General features: G+C 40.2%; 1 protein-coding gene across 1 annotated transcript in view; it reads right to left on the bottom strand.

Annotated features, from left to right (window-relative positions):
• Window positions 1–10,544, bottom strand: part of LRRK2 (leucine rich repeat kinase 2) — a 102,441-nt gene extending 91,897 nt beyond the window's left edge. The window contains exons 1-5 of the mRNA XM_070755149.1: window positions 10,304–10,544; window positions 10,124–10,209; window positions 8,532–8,641; window positions 3,320–3,408; window positions 1,501–1,635 (exon numbers count right to left, since the gene is read on the bottom strand). Coding sequence (XP_070611250.1) covers window positions 1,501–1,635; window positions 3,320–3,408; window positions 8,532–8,641; window positions 10,124–10,209; window positions 10,304–10,475 — 592 coding nt within the window. The 5' untranslated portion in view covers window positions 10,476–10,544. The remainder of the gene's footprint in view (window positions 1–1,500; window positions 1,636–3,319; window positions 3,409–8,531; window positions 8,642–10,123; window positions 10,210–10,303) is intronic.
• Window positions 10,545–23,664: the final 13,120 nt, after the last annotated feature.

The following is a 23,664-nucleotide window of genomic DNA, read 5'->3' as shown; positions in this document are numbered from 1 at the left end:
TAAAAATCGTCATCAACTCAGAGTTTTCCAAACCTGCCCAGAAGCCGAGAGGGAAAGAGTGAGAGGGAAGGAGAGAGAGAGGAAGAGAGGAAGAGAGAGAAACAGATAGAAAAAAGAGAGGAAGGAAAAGAGGAAGAAAAAGAATGGGAGTAAGGAAGAGAGAAAGAAAATCAAAATCTAGTTTGAAACTAGCTCAACTATTTAAGTGGCATTTTGATATTGATAGAGTTGCCCTATTATGAGCTCACTGTTATAGACACACAGTACAGTATTTTATTTTGAAATTCTCTGAGGCAAAACAGGGTGGGCTTTTTATTTGTTAGTTAGTTATTTATTTATTTTATTTATTTATTACTTAGATTTGTATGCCGCCCCTCTCCGAAGACTCGGGGCGGCTAGTTAGTTAGTTAGTTAGTTAGTTAGTTAGTTAGTTAGTTAATTAGTTTATTTGTTTATTTGTTTATTTATTTATTTAATTTATTTATTTATTTATTATTTCTGTGCCGCCCAGTCCCAAAGGGACTGCCGCTCAGACACTATACTTTCTCCCCCCCCCAAAAAAAAAATTAGAGGGAACACTGATGATCCTTAATTACTTTTAAATAGGAAATAAACAGTATGTTTTTACCCATAAATGCTTTAATTGTTTTCATCATTATCTAGAACTGAAGTTTTATAGCAATTCAAGAAAATTGAGTTACTTGCCTAATCTGTTGTCGTACTGGATTTTGTAGGAAAAAAACTTTAAAATGTTCCTGCGCTCCTCAACCAATAATGTTGTCTATCATTTGTCCTTTTGGTGGCTATTCAAATAATGTGATTTGATCCACTGAAAAAGTGTCCAGTACCTATTAGCCGCCCCGAGTCCTCGGAGAGGGGTGGCATACAAATCTAATTAATAATAATAATAATGATGATAATGATGATAATGATGATAATGATGATAATGATAATGATGATAATGATGATAATGATGATAATGATGATAATGATGATAATGATGATAATGATGATAATGATGATAATGATGATAATGATGATAATGATGATGATAATGATGATAATGATAATGATAATGATCATTATAATGATCATTATAATGATCATTATAATGATCATTATCATTATCATTATTATTCTAACTAAGGTTTTATTTCTAACCAAGGTTTTATATTGGAGGCTTCTCAAAGGAGGTGACCAGCCAATCATTTATATTATTATTATTATTATTTGAAAACTTATCTTGGTCAGTGAGCCACTCCCACCCAGTCACGTGACCTTTAAGACACTCCCCAGTCACATGATTGTCAAGCCACTCCTACCCGGTCACATGACCATCAAGCCACACCCACAAAACAAGCCACGCCCACAGTGTGGCAGTAAACATTTTGGCAGGGCATCGCTGGAGAGAACTATTTATTTAATTCTTAAATTATTTATAGAAAGATTTGTCAACATCTTTATGGGGTGCACAGTAAAATGTATACAGATGTGGCTTACCTTTTTCTAAAAGCTTGTGCAAAGCTTTGCATCCGTATCTCTGGATTTTTTCGTTGTCGGGAAAGGTATCCATGGCATCGAATACCAATAGAAATATATCCGTCCCTTCTTCTAAGAGAAGGAGTGTGATTTCATCTAAACGATACAAGAAGGTTCCACAAGTATTCCTGTCATTTTGTTTTTGTCATAGAAACACAGAAGACTCACGGCAGAAAAAGACCTCCTGGTCCATCTAGTCTGCCCTTATACTATTTCCTGTATTTTATCTTACAATGGATCTATGTTTATCCCAGGCATGTTTAAATTCAGTGACTGTGGATTTACCAACCATGTCTGCTGGAAGTTTGTTCCAAGGATCTACTACTCTTTCAGTGAAATAATATTTTCTCACGTTGCTTTTGATCTTTCCCCCAACTAACTGTCAATACAAGTCCATAGACAGGGACTCAGAAATAAGTCTCTCTGGAGGAAAAAGTTCTTATTCCCCGAGAAGTACATGGAGTAATTCACTTATAACAACTAGTGAGCCCAATATTTTCACTGCTAAATGAGATAGTTGTAAGCATTGTATTGTACTCTACTCCACTCCACTCCAGTTTCTATTCTATTTTCTATTCCATTCCATAGTTTCTATTCTGTTCCTCTTTTCCTTTCCTTTCCTTCTTTCATTCTCCTTCTCCTTTCCTTCTTCTTTCCTTTCCTTTCATTTCCTTTCCTCCTCCTTTCCTTCTTTCCTTCTCCTTTCCTTTCCTTCTTCTTTCCTTTCCTTCTTTCCTTTCCTTCTTTCCTTCTCCTTCCCTTCTCCTTTCCTTTCCTTTCATTTCCTTTCCTCCTCCTTTCCTCCTTTCCTTCTCCTTCTCCTTTCCTTCTTCTTTCCTTTCCTTTCCTTCTTTCCTTCTCCTTCTCCTTTCATTAAATTTCCTTCTTCTTTCCTTTCTTTTCCTTTCCTTCTTTCCTTTTCCTTTCCTTTCCTTCATTCCTTCTCCTTCCCTTTCCTTCTTCTTTCCTTTCCTTCTTTCCTTCTCCTTCCCTTCTCCTTTCCTTCTTCTTTCCTTTCCTTTCCTCTCCTCCTCCTTTCCTCCTTTCATTCTCCTTCTCCTTTCCTTCTTCTTTCCTTTCCTTTCCTTCTTTCCTTCTCCTTTCATTTCATTTCCTTCTTCTTTCCTTTCTTTTCCTTTCCTTCTTTCATTTTCCTTCTCCTTTCCTTTCCTTCTTTCCTTCTCCTTCCCTTCCTTCTTTTTTCCTTTCCTTTCCTTTCCTTCTCCTTCTCCTTTCCTTCTTCTTTCCTTTCTTTTCCTTTCCTTCTTTCATTTTCCTTCTCCTTTCCTTTCCTTCTTCTTTCCTTTCCTTCTTTCCTTCTCCTTCTCCTTTCCCTTCCTTCTTCTTTCCTTTCCTTTCCCTTTCCTTCTTTCATTCTCCTTCTCCTTTTCTCCTTCTCCTTTCCTTTCCTTTTCTTTCTCTCTTTTCCATTCCATTCCATTCATTCTGTTCTGTTCCACCCATTCCACTACACACAAGTCTATCAGTAGGTGACAAAGAGATTACAGGAACAATGATATTACCTGGCTTGGCAATAAAACATCTGCAAGAAAACCACCAAGTCAGAGAATACCAAGGACCCCACAGAGGTCTACCTAGGTGGTCTCTAAGAGTTAATCAACCCGTCAAATATGCAAATGAACAAGAATAATCTCCCCCCCCCCCCATCATTTCATGTTGCAAGGATTCAAAGAACAACAACCACGCTGAGAATAATCAAAGTCTTGGACCAACTAACATGATATCACGTGCCGATACATTTTAAGAAAAAATAACCTACCTGAAGAAAGAAGCAGATTTAACGCTTTCAAGCCAACCATTGAAAGGTGAACATCACTACTGTGGGTTTTAAGCATCTTAAGAATTTGCCTAAAGGAAGAAGAAGGAGGAAGAGGAGGAGGAGGAGAAAAGGAAGAGGAGGAGGAAGAAGGAGGAGGAGGAGGGGGGGAGAAGGAGGAGGAAGAAGGAGGAGAAGAAAAAGAAGAAGTAGAAGAAGAAGAAGTAGAAGAAGAAGAAGAAGTAGTAGAAGAAGAAGAAGTAGAAGACGTAGAAGAAGAAGAAGAAGAAGAAGTAGTAGTAGTAGAAGTAGAAGAAGTAGAAGTAGAAGAAGAAGACGTAGAAGAAGTAGAAGAAGTAGAAGAAGAAGTAGAAGATGTAGAAGTAGAAGAAGAAGAAGTAGTAGTAGTAGTAGTAGAAGAAGTAGAAGTAGAAATAGAAGTAGAAGAAGAAGAAGAGAAAAATCTTAATTGCAATCCAAAACACGTTAGCCACAAACATAATAAAATGAACAGACAAATTTATAGATTCAGATAAACATAATGTTCCCGCCTATAAACAAGCAATTGAAATTTCTATTTCACAGTCACTGACTATTATTTTGGGGTTTTTTTAATAGCGCATAGGTTGGATTTACATATCATGCTAAACTATAATGTGATTTGTTGGTTTTGGCTTAGGTGTTTGTGTGTGAGAGACAGAGAGAGAGACAGACAGACAGACAGACAGACAGACAGACATAACACATATTTAACCCAAATTTTTCTGTTTCCAACAAATGCAATTTAGATACCACGTAGCAAGATAGCCATTAAACCAATTGTCAGTTACCAAAATACTTTGATTTTAAAAAAACAAGGCATCTGAAAATATAAGTATATAGTAAATATTGCTTCCTTCCTCACAGCTGTCGGGATCTCATATTTTTATTTAGTCTCGTGCAACCTCGGCTTGAGTTGAAACCCCAAATTATTCCTTTCTAAATGGCTAAACTTAAATGTTCCACATAGAGGAAACAAAAATGGGAACCAGCCCAAGAATTGTGTTTGGACCCTCTCTTGGGCTTGGGTCACAAATTGTCTTGGGTTTGGGAATAAACTTGTCAGCACACCAAGCCGTGTGAATGATGCCAAATTATTCATAATAGTGAAACTGAAACTAATTGTGAACAATTCCGGGATCTCTCGATACCGGATGAATAGTTTTTAAAAAACCCCAAAGCAAATGTCCATCCTCACCTACAAAAAGATATTGACAAAATTGAACGGGTCCAAAGACGGGCTACAAAAATGGTGGAAGGTCTTAAGCATAAAACGTATCAGGAAAGACTTAATGAACTCCATCTGTATAGTCTGGAGGACAGAAGGAAAAGGGGGGACATGATCGAAACATTTAAATATGTTCAAGGGTTAAATAAGTTCCAGGGGGGAAGTGTTTTTAATAGGAAAGTGAACACAAGAACAAGGGGACACAATCTGAAGTTAGTTGGGGGAAAGATCAAAAGCAACATGAGAAAATATTATTTTACTGAAAGAGTAGTAGATCCTTGGAACAAACTTCCAGCAGACGTGGTTGGTAAATCCACAGTAACTGAATTTAAACATGCCTGGGATAAACATATATCCATCCTAAGATAAAATACAGAAAATAGTATAAGGGCAGACTAGATGGATCATGAGGTCTTTTTCTGCCGTCAGTCTTAGAAACATAGAAACATAGAAGTCTGACAGCAGAACAAGACCTCATGATCCATCTAGTCTGCCCTTATACTATTTTCTGTATTTTATCTTAGGGTGGATATATGTTTATCCCAGGCATGTTTAAATTCAGTTACTGTGGATTTATCTACGTCTGCTGGAAGTTTGTTCCAAGGATCTACTACTCTTTCAGTGAAATAATATTTTCTCATGTTGTCATAGATGACAAACAAGCAAAAGGAAACCCAACGAAAACCTACGCTCAACCCCAGCAACGATAAGAAAGAGGGTGAAATAAAATATTGAAAAAGGAGGGGAAGCGTTCAATTAAATTTAACATTTAACATGGACGGTAACCCTAACTCAGCCTGCACTCTCGTCTTCCAGGAACACAGCCCCGAGTTACTCCAGTGTTCAACCGCCCACTTCCTTGTTTGCCCACTTCCTTGTTTGAACTTTAAAAGTTCATAAGGCCTGCTAGGATTGCCACCCTTAAGAGATGTGGTCCCAATGATAATCCCAATGCTAAATTAAGTAAGAACAAATAGAAACGTAGAAACATAGAAGACTGACAGCAGAAAAAGACCTCCTGGTCCATCTAGTCTGCCCTTATACTATTTCCTGTATTTTATCTTACAATGGATATATGCTTATCCCAGGCATGTTTAAATTCAGTGACTGTGGATTTATCAACCACGTCTGCTGGAAGTTTGTTCCAAGCATCTACTACTATTTCAGTCAAATAATATTTTCTCATGTTGCCTTTGATCTTTCCCCCAACAAACCTCAGATTGTGCCCCCTTGTTCTTGTGTTCACTTTCCTATTAAAAATACTTCCCTCCTGGACCTTATTTAACCCTTTAATATATTTAAATGTTTCGATCATGTCCTCCCTTTTCCTTCTGTCCTCCAAACTCTACAGATGGAGTTCATGAAGTCTTTCCTGATACGTTTTATGCTTAAGACCTTCCACCATTCTTGTAGCCCGTCTTTGGACCCGTTCAATTTTGTCAATATCTTTTTGTAGGTCAGGTCTCCAGAACTGAACACAGTATTCCAAATGGGGTCTCACCAGCGCTCTATATAAGGGGATCACAATCTCCCTCTTCCTGCTTGTTATACCTCTAGCTATGCAGCCAAAATTCCTACTTGCTTTTCCTACTGCCCGACCACACTGCTCACCCATTTTGGGACTGTGAGAAATCACTACCCCTAAATTCTTCTCTTCTGAAGTTTTTGCTAACACAGAACTGCCAATGCAATACTCAGATTGAGGATTCCTTTTCCCCAAGGCAGACAAACAGACAAATCTGTCTGTCTGTTTGTCTGCCTGGTTTAAAAATGGGCAATAAATATGATCAAGGAAATGGAGCCCCTCCCTTATGGAACCAGGTTGCAACACCTTGGTCTCTTCAGCCTTGAAAGACGGTGTTTAAGGGGTGACTTGATTCGAAGTGTATAAAATCATGCATGGGATAGAAAAGGTGGATAGAGAAAAAATATTTTGTCTATCACACAATACTAGGACAAGGGGGCCCTCCCTAAAGCTCATAGGCAAGAAAGTGAGGACAAATCAAGGGAAATATTTCTTCACCCAGAGGGTCCTTGGTTGATAGAATTCACTTCCAGAAGAGGTTGTGACAGCTGTTGGCCTGCATAGCTTCAAAGCAGGATTAGACAGATTCATGGATGACAAGTGTATCGGTGGTTATTGAAACAGTTGTCCAATTGCAGCCTCTGCGTTGGTTGAGGCAGGCAGGATTCCCTTGAGTACCATTTGTTGGGGGTTGAGGATCTTTCTGCTCAAGATCCCCATGTACAATTGGTGGGCCACTGTGGGACACAGAATGCTGGACCTGATGGGCTTTGGCCTGATTCAGCATAGCTCTTCTTATGTTCTTATGTCCATCCATCTATCCATCCATCCATCTATCTGTCTATCTATCATCTACCTATCTCCCCATTCATCCATCCTATTTATCATCTATCCTCTATCTATCTACCTACCATATCTATCTATCTACCTACCATATCTATCTATCTATCTATCTATCTATCTATCCATCCTCTCTCTCTCTCTCTCTCATCTCTCTCTCTCTCTCTCTCTCATCTATCTATCTGTCTGTCTGTCTATCTATCTATCTATCTATCTACCTACCTACCTACCATATCTATCTATCTATCTATCTATCTATCTATCTATCTATCTATCTATTATCTATCATCTATCATCTATCATCTATCTATCTATCTATCTATTATCTATCTCATCTATCTATTATCTATCTATCTATCTATCTATCTGCCTATCTATCTATCTATCTATCTCCAGAGAAAACTAAAATCCTAAACCTAAGTAAAAAGACCCAACACGGTTGATGCTCTCTTGAATGTTTGCTGACTTTAGGCAACATAATGAAACAGTTTATTTTCTTTCTTCGAAGAGGCACCCAAGGTTTGAATAGAGCTCACTATGCTCCTTCTGCAGAGAAATAAGAATTATTCTAAGTCTCACTTGCTGGCTGATTTAATTTGGCTTTCTCCCACATCTCAGGCAGGCCACAGGCAGACTGAGATTACAAAAAATAAAATGAAAAATGAACCAAAAAACCCCAAAACCCTGTTGTAATTCCTTCACATCAACAGCTCTTTGGAGAAAGGGAAGCTGACCTCAGCTTTTACTCCAACTTCTGAATGTTAAACAATTCCACTTCTCTTTTGCCTCTGAACAAAAATAGCATTGACATTTTTCTCAGCACTCAGAAACTTTCTTTTCTATTTTGTTTCAACTCCTATCCTCAAAACATCGCTATATAATGCTGCACACCAAGACAATTAGGCACAATTTCCCCCCCCCCCAGATGCCGTCACTCTGCTAAACAAATAATTCCTTCAACACGGTCAAACTATTTACTAAGTCTGCACTGCTATCACTACTAGTTTTTTTCTCATCGTTCCTATCACCTATTTCCTCTCACTTATAGTCATAAGTGGGAGGAAATAGGTGGTATGACTTTGTTGCTTGTATCCTTAAGATTTTTATTGATATTGTTTCCTCATTGCTTATTTGTACCCTATGACAATCATTAAGAGTTGTTCCTTGCGATTCTTGACTAATTTATTTATTTTTATTTATTTATTTTTGTCAAGTATGTATTGGTAGTTTATTTTCTTTTATGTAAACTGGCTTCTCCCTGCCTTTTCCAGCCATCTTTCCTCCCAGGAGATTCCTAGAGAGGCCCCACGGAGGCTTCTCCCTCCCTTTTCTGGCCCTGTTTCCTCCCAGGAGATTCCTAGAGAGGCCCCATGGAGGCTTCTCCTCGCCTTTTCCAGTTACAGTTTCAGAGGCTCAGGTTTGTAAGTGGAACTTGAGAAGAGGCAAAAAATCTTGAACACTCAGGGTTCTTATTTGGAAAAGTTCATAAGCAGAGGCGTTTGTAGGTAGAGGTACCACTGTATATCTGCACTCACAAGCTGTGCTGGAGCTTGTGTACTACACGCAGCAGACCAGATACTTACTGATGGACACTGAGAACCTCCCAGTCTTTTCCTACTTCTTGAGGAGCTCTTAAATGATGCAGAGTTTCTGGGCATATTTTAATAAGTTTGCAAAGGAGCGTCCAGCCCACCTAAAAAGCAGAAAATACATTGATTTTTAAAGATACAGTACACCAAAATATCCTTTACTTCCCACTTACACAAGTAAGACACTTAACACAAGTTAGACACAAGAACAGTTTTTTCCCCAAACGCCATCATTCTGCTAAACAAATAATTCCCTCAACACTGTCAAACTATTTACTAAGTCTGAACTAGTATTAATCTTCTCATTGTTCCTATCACTCATCTCCTCTAAGTTATGACCATATGACTGTAATTTGTTGCTTATATCCTTACGATTTATATTAATATTGTTTCCTTTTTTTTATTATTTTTTAAAAATATATTATTTTCACTTTTAAAATATCACAATAATTTAATACAGATCTATACCCATTTTCTTTGTCTATTTGTCATTTTCATTGTGTCTCTTTGGTAATATACATTATATTTTATATTTACACAGTTCTTACTTTTCTTATGGCCTTTCACATTGTATCACGATCCAACTTTACCATTTAAGCCAAATTTCATAATCTTCTGAGTTATTTAATCCCTTAATCTCCATTATCATCCTGTCCATTTCTGCGCATCTATAAATTTTATCTATAATTATGTTTTCTGGTGGAGTTGCTTTATTTTTCCAGTATTGTGCATAGACCCTATTCCATTCCAGTCCAGAGGAAGAAGAGATTTACAAGGTGAAAAAGGAGAAAGAAAAGGAGGAGAAAGAGAAGGAGGAGGAGAAGGAGGAGGAGAATGAAAAAGGAGGAGAAAGAGAAGTGGAAGGAGAAAGAGAAAGAGAAGGAATAGGAGAAAGAGGAGAAGGAGAAAGAGAAGGAGAAGAATGAGAAAGAGGAGGAGAAAGGAGGAGAAGGAGAAAGAAAAGAAGGAGGAGGAGAATGAAAAAGGAGGAGAAAGAGGAGGAGAAGAGAAGGAGGAGGAGAAAGAGAAGGAATAGGAGAAAGAGGAGAAGGAGAAAGAGAAGGAGAAGAATGAGAAAGAGGAGAAAGAGGAGGAGGAGGAGAAAGAAAAGAAGAAGGAGGAGAATGAAAAAGCAGGAAAAAAGAGGAGAAAGAGAAGGAGGAGGAGGAGAAAGAGGAGGAGAAAGAGAAGGAATAGGAGAAGGAGGAGAAGGAGAAAGAAGGAGAAGAATGAGAAAGAGGAGAAAGAGGGAGGAGGAGAAAGAAGAGGAGGAGGAGGAGGAGAATGAAAAGGAGGAGAAAGAGAGGAGAAAGAGAGGAGAAAGAGAAGGAATAGGAGAAAGAGGAGGAGGAGGAGAAAAAAGAGGAGAAGGAGGAGGAGAAGGAGGAGGAGGAGAAAGAGAAGGAGGAGAAAGAGAAGGAGAAAGAGAAGAAAAGGGAGAAGAAGGAGAAAGAGAAGGTAGTCAGAAGAAGGAGATTAACCAGAGCCGGAAGGGGCCTTGGAGGTCCTCTAGCCCAACCCCGGCTGCACTAGAAGAGAGCTCCAAGAGGGTGTGGGTATGGGTGTGTGTGGAGAAGCCGCCTTACCTGCTGCACCTGCCCCACCCTCAGGTAAGAGACCAGCACCAGCAGCAGCGGCACGTAGATGCTCCCGTCGCGGAAGAGCGCGGCGCCTGAGGCGAGGAGAGAGAGAGGCGGGTGAGGGGAGGAGGAGGCCCGGCGCGGCCCGTCTCCCTCCCTCAGCCGCGGGGCACCGGCCCCACTCACCGCCGGGCAGGGCGGCCAAGGCCAGCAGGTCCTGCAGCGTCTGCACCAGGCTCCCCAGCTGCTTCCCCTCCTGCACGTTCCGTAGCCGGGCCACCAGCTTCCGCAGCGCCCCCGCCCGCCGCTCCTCCTCCGGCTCCCCCGACGGGCCCTGCCCGCCGCCGCTGCTCGCCATGCCGAGGCCCCGAAACCGAAGGGGGCCCGGCCTGCTCGCTCCGCCGGCCCCGCCGCTTGGGATGCGGGGCAGGCCGGGCGGAGGAAGGAGCCCTTAGATGGCGGGCCGCGCTTCCTCCCCTCCCCGCCGGGAGGGAGGGAAGGGGGAAGGAGGGGAGGGGAGAAGCCGCTGGGACGCCCGACGGTTCCGCTGTCCTAGCAGGGGAGGCGCCCGAGCGGGGCGGCCCGGAGCGAGCGGGGAAGGACGCGGAGAAGAGTCCCGGGAAAGTTTCTTTTCTTTTTTCTTTTCTTTTCTTTCTATTCTTTCTTTCTTTCCTTCCTTCCTTCCTCTTTCTTTCTTCTCTCTTTCCCTTCCTTTCTCTTTCATTCATCCCTTATTTCTCGCTTGTGCTCTCCCGCCCTCTCCCTTTCTAGAGATAGACAGACAGACAGACAGACAGATGATAGATAGATAGATAGATAAAGATAGATAGATAGATAGAAATAGATAGAGATAGATAGATAGATAAAGATAGATAGATACATACATACATAGATACTATAGATAGATAGAGAGATAGAGAGATAGAGAGATAGAGATAGAGATAGATAGAGATAGATAGATAAATAGATAGATAGATAGATAGATAGATAGATAGATAGATAGATAGATAGATAGATAGATAGAGAAAGATAGATAGATAGATGATTGATAGATAGATAGATAGATAGATAGATAGAGAAAGATACATAGATAGATAGATAGATAAAGATAGATGATTGATAGATAGATAGAAAGATAGATAGAAAGATAGATAAATAGAAAGATAGATAGAAAGATAGATGATAGATAGATAGATAGATAGATTAAAGATAGATAGATAGATAGATGATTGATAGATGATAGATAGATAGATAGATAGAAAGATAGAAAGATAGATAGATAAAGATAGATAGATACATACATGCATAGATACATAGATGCATAGATACATAGATACATATGGATGATGATGATGATAAATAGCTAAGATCATATTAAGATCAGCTCCCGTTCTGTATATTTCATGACTTTTACTTATATGCATTTAGCAAATATTTAGCAAAATTATCAAAATTAATATATCTACTAATACGGAACTTATTTAACCCTTATTATCATTATCAATATATCAGCTTATATCCCATTCATAAATTTCATCGCATTGATGTATATATGGAAACTGGAGACAAAATGAAAAACTTTTACCAAAAAAAAGAGGATTGTTTGGCTCTTGAATAGCTGTTCAGTTTTCTGCACACTGTATTTATGTGTCATTTAATTCGTTTGCAGGTTCATGGTTAGAATAGCCTCTCAGGACTGGAGAACAGAAGGCTTTCATGACTTTTCCCACCCACCAAAATAAACAAAATATTCTACCACTTATGAAACCTGCTTTCTGGTTCCCTAATCCCATGACTGAGTGCACTTAAAATATTACTCAATAAACGTTACAGATGAATCTTGAACGAGGCATCTTATTACGCAAGCATCGTTTCTACAGCTCGCTGAAATTATAAGAGCTGGAAATAATCTAGAAGGCTATGCCTCCTAGTGGTTCAAAACAGTTAAAATTTTAAAATACATTTGTTTTTTTTAATTATTATTTTTAAAATTTTATTATTTGTTTAATTTTCATACTATTCACCCTTAACCCTCCCCCTCCCTCCCCTCAGTTCTTAAAATTATTAAAATACATTTGCTTTATTAGATTTCATAAACATGATCACGACATTCTTGCTGAATCAAATTCCTGAATACATCAATAAATACAATCATAAATGAGAGAGACGTCTTCCTTGAACAGATTTATTTATTGTTTGTTTATTTATTTTTATTTTTATGAGTCTTGAGTAGTTTATGAAAGACAGGGAGGGTGGGGGGCAGTTCTAATCTCCAGGGGGAGTTGGTTCCAGAGGGCCGGGGCCACCACAGAGAAGGCTTTTCCCCTGGGGCCCGCCAAACAACATTGTCCGTGCATGCGCACGAGCAAAAAAATTGCCAGAATCTTCACGCAAAATTTCACTTGCTGCCCATGCACAGGAGCGAAATCTCACACGGGGACATCCATGTGCAGAAGCCAACTCATAGGCCAACAGGCGCATGCGCCCCAGACGCACATGCGCCCATGACAATCCCAGAGAGCATACCGGTAGCAGTCGGTAAGTGGAACCCCCTCCTGGTTATAAGTGTGAAGAACGGTTGTAAGTCATTTTTTTCAGTGCCGTTATAACTTTGAATGGTCACTAAATGAACCATTGTGAGTCAAAGAATAGCTGTAATTCCCTCCAACCCAGAGAAGAACCTTGTGGAAAACGACAACGTATAGATACTTTTGGTAACTTTCAGACATTTTTACCTCAGGAAGAATTTGATCTCTTTAAGCAAAACCAGCCAAATAATTATTTCGGCAGCGAGGCGAACCGATCTTGCCTCCTGCTGCTGTGTATAATTTATGAGTGACATATTAACAAATTAAATTATTTGAGCAGGATTTGCAAATGGAAGAGACACGGCGTCTGTCATATCCTCTAGGACAGAAATGCCAGATGTCATTTTTGTTATAAATACAGCCCAATTATCCCTTCCATGATTAATATGGCTGGGTCACCGCATTAGGGCTGTGCTTTTATTAGTTTCAGGCCCAGAAAATCGCATCCGAACGCTACTTTGGGATGGTAAGGTCGGGGGATTGACTGGCTCCAAGAAGAATTTTTATTTTGAGCGGGCCTCCTACGTGGCGAACGAAAAGCCGCACAACGCAAGGCGCCTCGATGTCGGTTTGTAAAACGAAGGGGAAGCAAAACGCAATCACCTTGTTGGATTTCATGCCCAAGAAAACAGTGTGTCAAAATATTGATATTCCTATGGGAAAAATTGCTTCTTCTTACAAACTTTTCTACTTAAGAACCTGGTCACGAAACAAATTAAGTTCATAAGTAGAGGTACCACTGTACTTACAAAGATATGTACTATTATCCATCTATCTATCTCCATCCAAAAAATCAATTGCATCATCATCATCATCACAACAACAACAACAATAATAATACAAAGGGGAAGAAAGTCCCATTTTTATTTATTTATTTATTTATTATTTATTGGATTTGTATGCCGCCCCTCTCCGCAGACTCGGGGCGGCTAATAACAATGATAAAAAACAACATATAACAATCCAATTTAATAAAACAACTAAAAACCCTTATAATAAAACCAAACATACACACAAACATACCATACATAACTTGTTATGGCCTAGGGGAAGGAATATCCTAACTCCCCCATGCCTGGCGACAAAGGTGGGTCTTGAGTAATTTGCAAAAGACAAGGAGGGTGGGGGTCGTTCTAATCTCTGGGGGGAGTTGATTCCAGAGGGCCGGGGCCGCCACAGAGAAGGCTCTTCCCATGGGGCCCGCCAAACGACATTGTTTGGTCGACGGGACCTGGGACCCGGAGAAGGCCAACTCTGTGGGACCTTATCAGCCACTGGGATTCTTGCGGTAGAAGGCGGTTCCGGATGTATTCTGGCCCAATGCCATGTAGGGCTTTAAAGGTCATTACCAACACTAAGGAAAATGAAGCATTAAGGAAAATGAAGTTTTGGAAGTCTATTTGCTGTGAGCATTGCTCTATATCGGTTTCGTAAAAGTTTCATAACAGATGTATTTATCCTTACCAGAACTGGGAATTTTTATGGCCGCCTTCATCTGCCAAAGTAACATTTTTAAAAACACTGCGTCTGTCGAATTCTATCGGTGGTTTATTTTGTCTTAAACAACTGAAAAAAAATCAAATCCAAATCTGTTAGTTTCTTGGTAAACAGTTATTGAGAATTTTCTTATGTAATACTGTATGTATTTTGATCTGCAAAAATGGAGGGGGTTTTCGTGGACGAATCTACTTATATTAATCTAGTTTAAATGTACTTTTAACCTTGTGATAACCAGGGAACGTCGTAAAAAAGGCCACTTTAGTTCTATTATTATTTATAGCCTATTATTATTCTATTTATGCTTTGCACTTCACAGACATTAATGGATGTTGGGGAGAGAATAACAACGGTGTAGCAACACAGACTGTGTTACAATACAACCATCCCACTACACAAGATAGCTACTTCTGAAACAAGAAGTTATTATGAACTGTTACTTTAAAAAATCAATTGTATTCCCGGACCCATCTGTGAAAAAGTATTACGCATGGAAGAAGTAACCAAGTGTTCATAATTAGATTGTTCATAGAACAAACCATCCAAATATTTATTTTCACACATAAGAAGGACTACCTAGAAACTTAGATGATGTTGTTTCCATCAGTTATTACATATCTGGGCTGCATCCAGTTTAATCTGCGTGTTTGTTTGACCGGACCAGATTATCTCCGGGACCGCCTTCTGCCGCACAAATCCCAGCGACCAGTTCTCCGGGTCCCGTCAACTAAGCAATGCCGTTTGGCAGGACCCAGGGGAAGAGCCTTGTCTGTGGTGGCCCTGGCCCTCTGGAACCAACTCCCCCCAGAGATTAGAATTGCCCCCACCCTCCTTTCCTTTCGTAAGCTGCTTAAAACCCACCTCTGCCGCCAGGCATGGGGGAACTGAGATACACTTTCCCCCTAGGCCTTTAAAATTTTATGCATGGTATGTCTGTATGTATGTTTGGTTTTTATAATAATGAGTTTTTAATTGTTCTTAGTATTGGATTATTACTGTATGCTGTCTTGTTATTGCTGTTAGCCGCCCCGAGTCTTCGGAGAGGGGCGGCATACAAATCCAATGAATAAATAAACAAATAAATAAATTTCCTCTACCGGAACCCTGATTTCAGCCGTACCGGCTGCAACCCATTACTGTTAGTATATAGCGGTAACAAATTCTTTTTGGAAAGCCAAGGTCATCCTTTGTCTCCGCACCTCTGCACCTTCACGGAAGGAGATGGGTGGACTGTGTCAGCGTGGAAATTGGCCAAGGTGATGGATTTATGGGGGTGGGGGGCAAGGACTGGAACTTTCAACTAGGTGGTTGAAACCCGGAGGACTTCAGAGTCCTGTTTCACTCCGATGTATCAGCAAGGCTCTAATAATTTATTTATTTTTATTTATTCATTTGTCCAATACACAAATACATAGGAAGAAAAATAGACATGTGGTAATATATATATAAGGGTAAAGTGAACTTAGAGGAGAGGATATATGAAAGAAAGAATATATATATGATAAGTGAGAGAAAGGAAAGACAATTGGACAGGGGACGAAAGGCACACCAGTGCACTTATGTACGCCCCTTACTGGCCTCTTAGGAACCTGGAGAGGTCAATCGTGGAGAGTCTAAGGGAGAAATGTTGGGGGTTAGGGGTTGACACAATTGAGTCCGGCAATGAGTTCCACACTTCGATAACTCGATTGTTGAAATCATATTTTTTACAGTCAAGTTTGGAGCAGTTCATATTAAGCTTGAATCTGTTGCGTGCTCTTGTGTTGTTGCGGTTGAAGCTAAAGTAGTCATTGACCGGTAGGACGTTGCAGCATATGATCTTGTGGGCAATACTCAAATCGTGTTTTAGGCGCCGTAGTTCTAGGCTTTCTAGGCCAGGATTGTTAGTCTATTTTCGTAGGATATTCTGTTTCGAGTGGAGGAGTGAAGGGCTCTTCTGGTGAAATATCTTTGGACGTTTTCAAGGGTGTTGATGTCTGAGATGTGGTATGGGTTCCAGACAGATGAGCAGTAGTCTAGGATGGGTCTGGCAAAAATTTTGTAGGCTGTTGTGAGTAGTGTGAGATTGCCTGAGCAGAAGCTGCGTAGGATCAGGTAAATAAATTGGGACTTTGAGGAATAGTTTAACTTGGACTCTGATTTAATTTTAGATGCTATTTGGAATCCTGACAGATAGGCTATAATTTTGGAAGCTGATGATACAGATGTTTACAGCTTACCACTGGCTATTATTTTATTTATGGCAATCTCCATAAACTATATTGTATCACTAAAGGCAAGGCACAGTAATTTTGTCTTACTCAACGTGTAAGATCTGTTTTAGAAACATAGAAACATAGAAGATTGACAGCAGAAAAAGACCTCATGGTCCATCTAGTCTGTCCTTATACTACCGTATTTCCTGTATTTTATCTTAGGATGGATCTATGTTTATCCCAGGCATGTTTCAATTCAGTGACTGTGGATTTACCAACCACGTCTGCTGGAAATTTGTTCCAAGCATCTGCTATTCTTTCAGTCAAATAATATTTTCTCACGTTACTTATGATATGATCTTTCCTCGACTTTCCTCAATGTGCCCCCTTGTTCTTGTGTTCACCTTCCTATTAAAAACACTTCCCTCCTGGACCTCATTTAACCCTTTCACATATTGAAATTTTCGATCATGTCCCCCTTTTTCCTTCTGTCCTCCAGACTATACAGATTGAGTTCATTAAGTCTTTCCTGATACGTTGTATGCTTAAGACCTTCCACCATTCTTGTAGCCAGTCTTTGGAACCGTTTTTATTGTTGTTGTTACCATTATTATTATTGTTGTTGTTGTTGTTGTTGTTATTATTATTATTATTATTATTATTATTATTTCAGTACAACACAGCAAATGAGATCACTATGCTGGATTTTGTATTTCATCACCAGTCGGGCGCTTCCCAAGCACCTAGGACTGCGTGATGTAGCGGCGAATTATGTTTGCCGATCCCAGTAAAGCGGCCTTTTGCAATTGACAGATGGAGATTTTGTCAATTCCGAGAGTTTTCAAATGTTCGCTGAGATCCTTTGGTACTGCGCCCAGCGTGCCAAGTACCACTGGGATCACTTTCACTGGCTTATGCCAGAGTCGTTGCAGCTCGATTTTTAGATCTTCGTATTTCACCAATTTCTCTAGATGCTTCTCCTCAATTCTGCTGTCCCCTGGGATTGCGATGTCGATGATCCATGCTTTCTTTTTCTCCATGATCACAATGTCTGGTGTGTTATGCTTCAGAATTCGGTCAGTCTGAAGTCGGAAGTCCCACAGTAGTTTTGCTTGTTCATTTTCGACCACTTTTTCAGGCTTATGATCCCACCAGTTGTTTGTCACTGGTAAATGGTATTTCTGGCACAAGTTCCAGTGGATCATCTGTGCCACAGCATCATGTCTATGCTTGTAGTCAGTCTGTGCGATCTTTTTGCAGCAGCTGAGTATGTGATCGATTGTTTCATCTGTTTCTTTACAGAGTCTGCACTTTGGATCGTCTGTTGATTTTTCAATTCTGGCTTTGACAGCATTTGTTCTAATGGCCTGTTCTTGTGCCGCCAGTATTAGTCCTTCTGTCTCCTTTTTGAGTGTTCCACTTATAAGCCATGACCAGGTCTTTTCTTTATCCACTTTGCCTTCAATCTTCTCCAAGAACTGGCCATGCAATGCTTTCTTCCGCCAACTGTCCATACGACATTGAGTTACATTTTTTCTGTACTGGTCCTTAGTTTGCTTCACCTTGAGAAGCTTCCTATTGTTGACCTCCATCAACGCTGACTCTTTGCTCCCCTTCACGTTGTCAGCTAATACATGCTTCTCTTCTTCTACTGTCTGCTTCACTTGCGAAAGTCCTCTGCCGCCTATTTTCCTTGGTAAATACAGCCTGTCAACGTCACTGCGGGGGTGTAGTGCATGATGGATCGTCATTAATTTTCTGGTTTTCCTGTCCAGGTTGTCCAGCTCTGCTTGAGTCCAGTTCACTATGCCAGCTGTGTATCTAATGAGAGGCATGGCCCAAGTATTTATAGCCTTGATAGTGTTGCCACCATTCAGTTTTTATTTTATATTATTATTATTATTATTATTATTATTATTATTATTATTATTATTACAACCCAGAAACCAGAGTATGTTCTGGGTTCCAATTCTGTTGAGCAGAACTTTGAAGAAAGTATTTTTTCCCCCAGATTTGAAATATTTTTTCCCCCATCCCATGCATATCCCTAAAATCAGTGCTGGTTCTTGCTTGTTATGTTTTGACACCTGGTGTTATCTTCTTGCTGTAATTTATTCCACAGCTTTTATACAGCCTGGATGTTGTTAATCCCTACTTTAAAAAAAAAAACAAATTACATGCTGCAGGCAAAAAATGCTCACTGTTGCATCTTTACAGACAAACGCCATCGGATAATTATTCACATTCGAGTTATTAAAAGATGACACTTTGCAAAAGAAAAAAGAAAAGATGTCTGATATTTTGCAAGTTAAAACCCGTCGTAGTCAGTTTCAGAGATTGTAATTTTTGATACGGCATTCTCTTACTTGCTGCTGTCAAGCTGTCAAGCAGCAGAAAGGAATAAAAAAAGAGAGAAGGAAGAGAAAGGAAGGAAGGAAGAGGAGGAGGGAGGGAAGAAAGAAAAAGAAAGAAAGGGAGGTGGGGCAGAGAGTGAGATGGAAGGAAGGAAGGAAAGAAGGAAGGAAAGGAAAAGAAAGGGAGAAGGTGGATGGGAGAGAGAAAGAAGGAAATAATGAAAGAGAAAGGAAGGGAGAGAGAGAAGAAAAAGAAAGCAAGAAACATAGCATAGCAAAGGAAAGAAAGAAAGAGAAGGAGAAAAAGAAGCAGAAAGGAGTAAAGAAGAAGAAAAAAGAAAAGAGGAAGGAAGGAAGGAAGAGGAGGGAGGGAGGGAAGAAAAAAAGGAAATGGAGGAGTGGTAGAGAGTGAGAAAGAAAGAAAGAAAGAAAGCAAAAAGGAAGGAAGGAAGGAAAGAAAGAAAGATAAAGAAAGACAGAAAATGAAAGAAAGAAGGAAAGAAAGAGAAAGAAAGAAATAGAAAAAAGAGAAAGAAAGAAAAAACAAAAGAAAGAAGGAAGGAAGGAAAGAGAAAGGAAGGGAAAGAGAGAAGAAAGAGAAAGGTAGGAGAGAAAGAAAGGAAAGAGAAAGAAAGAAAGAAAACAAGAAAGAAAATGAAAGGAAGAAAGAAGGAAAGAGAAAGGAAGGAAAGAGAAAGAAAAAAGAGAGAAAGAAAAAACGAAAGAAGGAAGGCATGAAAGAGAAAGGAAGGGAAAGAGAGAAGAAAGAGGAAGGAAAGAAGAAAAGAAAGAAGGAAAGAAAATGAAGGAAAGAAGGAAAAAGAAAGAAAATGAAAGAAAGAAAGAAGGAAGGAAAAAGAAAGAAAATGAAAGAAAGGGAAAAAGAAAGAAGGAAGGGATGAAAAAGAAAGGAAGGGAATGAGATACTTTCTTATTTTCTGCTGTCAAGATGGGCTTTGAGTTTGTCTGTATTCAGGGAAGAAACTTCAAATGAGCATCCGAAATGTTAACAAGGCCACGTTGCATGGATTTCATCAAAAACACACAGTGGGAACATTTGTTTCCCTTCTGTTAATTCCGTATTTCTTTTATGATTCACTGAAAGCATAATTCAGCTTGGTTTTGGGGGGGGGGGGACAAGCTGTGATTATTGAAGTCTACTGTCACGCAGCTGCTGACTGCTAGCTTGATGGGCAAACTCACGCAATTTCTTTGAATTATGGAGTGGAACAAAGGAGGGCTTTGCAGCCAAGTCAGCAGCGAAGCAAACCATCCTTACTTAAGAGGAAATAAACTCTTTAATCTACTATAGTGGGGATGTTGTGGACATAGGCTTAATCAAAAGTCCTTTTCATGTTTTGAGCCAGACAGCTCTTTCGGCTTTCAGAAAGAATAGGGCTTTATTTTCCAATAAAATAGGACTCAATTGTGTCAACCCCTAACCCCCAACATTTCTCCCTTAGACTCTCCACGATTGACCCCTCCAGGTTCCTAAGAGGCCAGTAAGGGGCGTAAATAAGTGCACTGGTGTGCCTTTCGTCCCCTGTCCAATTGTCTTTCCTTTCTTTCACCTATCATATATATTCTCTTCCTTTCGTATATCCTCTCCTCTAAGTTCACTTTTACCCTCATATATATTACCACATGTCTATTTTTCTTCCTATGTATTTGTGTATTGGACAAATGAATAAATAAATAAATAAAAATAAACACATGGCAACTCCAAGTCTCAACCAGCAAATGCTCTGTCCTATACATCGGCAAAAAGAATCAGAACTTCAAATACAAACTTAATAATCAAATAATAATAATAATAATAATAATAATAATAATAATAATAATAATAAGCATTGCATGGACAGTTCTTGGAGAAGATTGAAGGCAAAGTGGATAAAGAAAAGACCTGGTCATGGCTTACAAGTGGAACACTCAAAAAGGAGACAGAAGGACTAATACTGGCGGCACAAGAACAGGCCATTAGAACAAATGCTTTCAAAGCCAGAATTGAAAAATCAACAGACGATCCAAAGCACAGATTCTGTAAAGAAACAGATGAAACAATCAATCACATACTCAGCTGCTGCAAAAAGATCGCACAGACTGACTACAAGCATAGACACGATGCTGTGGCACAGATGATCCACTGGAACTTGTGCCGGAACTACCGTTTACCAGTGGCAAAGAACTGGTGGGATCATAAGCCCGAAAAAGTGGTCGAAAATGAGCAAGCAAAACTACTGTGGGACTTCCGACTTCCGACTGACCGAATTCTGAAGCATAACACACCAGACATTGTGATCGTGGAGAAAAAGAAAGTATGGATCATCAACATCGCAATCCCAGGGGACAGCAGAATTGAAGAGAAGCAGCTAGAGAAATTAGTGAAATACGAAGATCTAAAAATCGAGCTGCAACAACTCTGGCATAAGCCAGTGAAAGTGGCCCCAGTGGTACTTGGCACGCTGGGCGCAGGGCCAAAGGATCTCAGCGGACATTTGAAAACCATCGGAATTGACAAAATCTCCATCTGTCAATTGCAAAAGGCCACTTTACTGGGATCGGCAAACATAATTTGCTGCTACATCACGCAGTCCTAGGTGCTTGGGAAGCGCCCGACTGGGGATGAAATACGAAATCCAGCATAGTGATCTCGTTTGCTGTGTTGTACTGACATAATAATAATAATAATAATAATAATAATAATAATAATAATAATAATAATAATTTATTAGATTTATATGCCGCCCCTGTCCGAAGACTTGGGGCGGCTCACAACAATAATAAAAACAATGTTACAGTGGAACAAATCTAATATTAAAAGGGAAAAAAACATATAAAACCCCATCATTTAAAACCAAACAACACATACATACCAAACATAAAATATAAAAGCCTGGGGGAGGTGTCTCAGTTCCCCCATGCCTGGCGATACAGGTGGGTCTTGAGTAATTTATGAAAGACAAGGAGGGTGGGGGGAGTTCTAATCTCCGGGGGAAGTTGATTCCAGAGGGCCGGGGCCGCCACAGAGAAGGCTCTTCCCCTGGGGCCCGACTAAACAATGGGATGATACAGATGATTGATCTCCTCCTGAGCTGTCTGTCAAACTCCCCTCTTCCCTGTCACTCATGCTTCCTTGGTCAGAGGAGGCTTCATCGGCAGATTCCATCGGGAGCAAAACAGGCCTGCAGCATGTGGATGTCTCCCCCATATCCACCTGCACATTCCGTGGGGCAGGAGCTGGGCCAGAGCTAACCACAACAATCTCCAGGCTCTTAATCATCTTAGTTTTGCTTTTTCCTCCATTCTTGTGCCGCCAGAGTCTCAACTTCACAAACTATGGTTGTTTTTCATCTCATAGAGGTCAAGAAAAAATATGGTAGGTTCTTCCCCGCCGCAGAAAAGCTTCTTTGCTTTTCTGGAGGGAGTTTGTTTGGAACACAAAAATATAAAAGGTCAAGCTGACACAGGTTTGGTCGACGCATTTCCTAGCCGAAGCCGTACTCCGCTGTCGTAGAGACATAACCTACGTCTATTCTCTGGTGCATTGTTGTTCTCAGGAAATACAAAACGTCTCTGCATCACAGTCGGAGGGAACAGTACAGCTGGTCTCCGGGAAAATAATAGTTTCCCATTTCTTTATATTTCTTTCACCACAATCTTCTTTCCTACCACTTGGAAAGTGGAGGGGAGTCACTATGTACGTTCAAAGTTACAACGGCACGGAGAAAAGTGACTTATGACCGTCCGTTCTGACCCAGCTCCCCAAACACGACAAACTCTCTGAAGTTAGTTACTTTGTTCGTTTGTTTATTACAGTGGTACCTCTACCTAAGAATGCCTCTACTTAAGAACTTTTCTAGATAAGAACCGGGTGTTCAAGATTTGTTTTGCCTCTTCTTAATGTTGTGGTTGGCTCTGCCCCAGCTCCTGCCCCAGGGGGAGGTGGATGCAGGGGAAAATTCAACATGTCACAGGCCTGTGTTATTGCCGACAGAATCAGTTTGGAGTTTAGTTTCCTCGGACGAAGAAGGTGGGAGTGACTCGGCAGAGGAGGGCTTGGCACACAGCCCAGGCAGTCAATCTCCCTTATCTTCCATTGATTCGGATGAAGACGTCTTGGACCCATGCAAGCGCAGAATTATACGTAGAAGAGACCAAGTAAGAACATATTACAGGAAATAAGGGAGGCCACCTGTGTTTGGGTGGGGCTCCAGTAATTTATTTATTTATTCATTTGTCCAATAAATACATAGGAAGAAAAATAGACATGTAGTAATATATATAAGGATAAAGTGAACTTAATGGAGAGGATATATGAAAGAAAGAAAATATATATGATAAGTGAAAGGAAAGACAGCAGAAAGGGCTGCTGCTATAAATAGCAGCATGTGGGTTTGGCCGTTGTGGAAGAATATCTGATCACAGTTCATCAGGAATCCTGTGTTCTCTGGGCTTTGTTGCTTTTTCACGCCTTTGAAAACAAAGCAGAGCAACGTGTGTGTGTGTGTGTGTGTCTCACTTCGCTGGAAGAAGAAGGGGTGTGAAGTTTCTTCACAGCTACTAGCTAAGTACTTAATGACTGCTTAAGGGAACCTGTACAGACTACCCGGTTGTTTTGGGACGAGTGCTCTTTGCCATACAAAAAGAGTGCTTAGTTTATTTTGACTTTTGGGATAAAGAACATTGTTTTGAATTTTCAAACGTGTATGTGTCTGAAATTTGTACCCTTGAATTTTCGGGAGGCTCCTACCAGAGAGCCTGGCAGAACACTTAAGAACCGTTTCCTACTTAAGAACCCGAGCCTGGAAAATTTTCCCAGGAAATTTGAATTCTTATTTTGTTCCTCGAGCCTTCTCTAGTTTGCTTTCCTCGAAATGCCCACGTTCCCCTGCGTGTCTGTAAAAAGCCAAGCA

This window comes from Erythrolamprus reginae, chromosome 6 (genome assembly GCF_031021105.1).
Source record: "Erythrolamprus reginae isolate rEryReg1 chromosome 6, rEryReg1.hap1, whole genome shotgun sequence".
NCBI lineage: Eukaryota > Metazoa > Chordata > Lepidosauria > Squamata > Dipsadidae > Erythrolamprus > Erythrolamprus reginae.
Note: the sequence above shows the minus strand (reverse complement) of the source record. Positions and strands in the feature narration are given on the sequence as shown.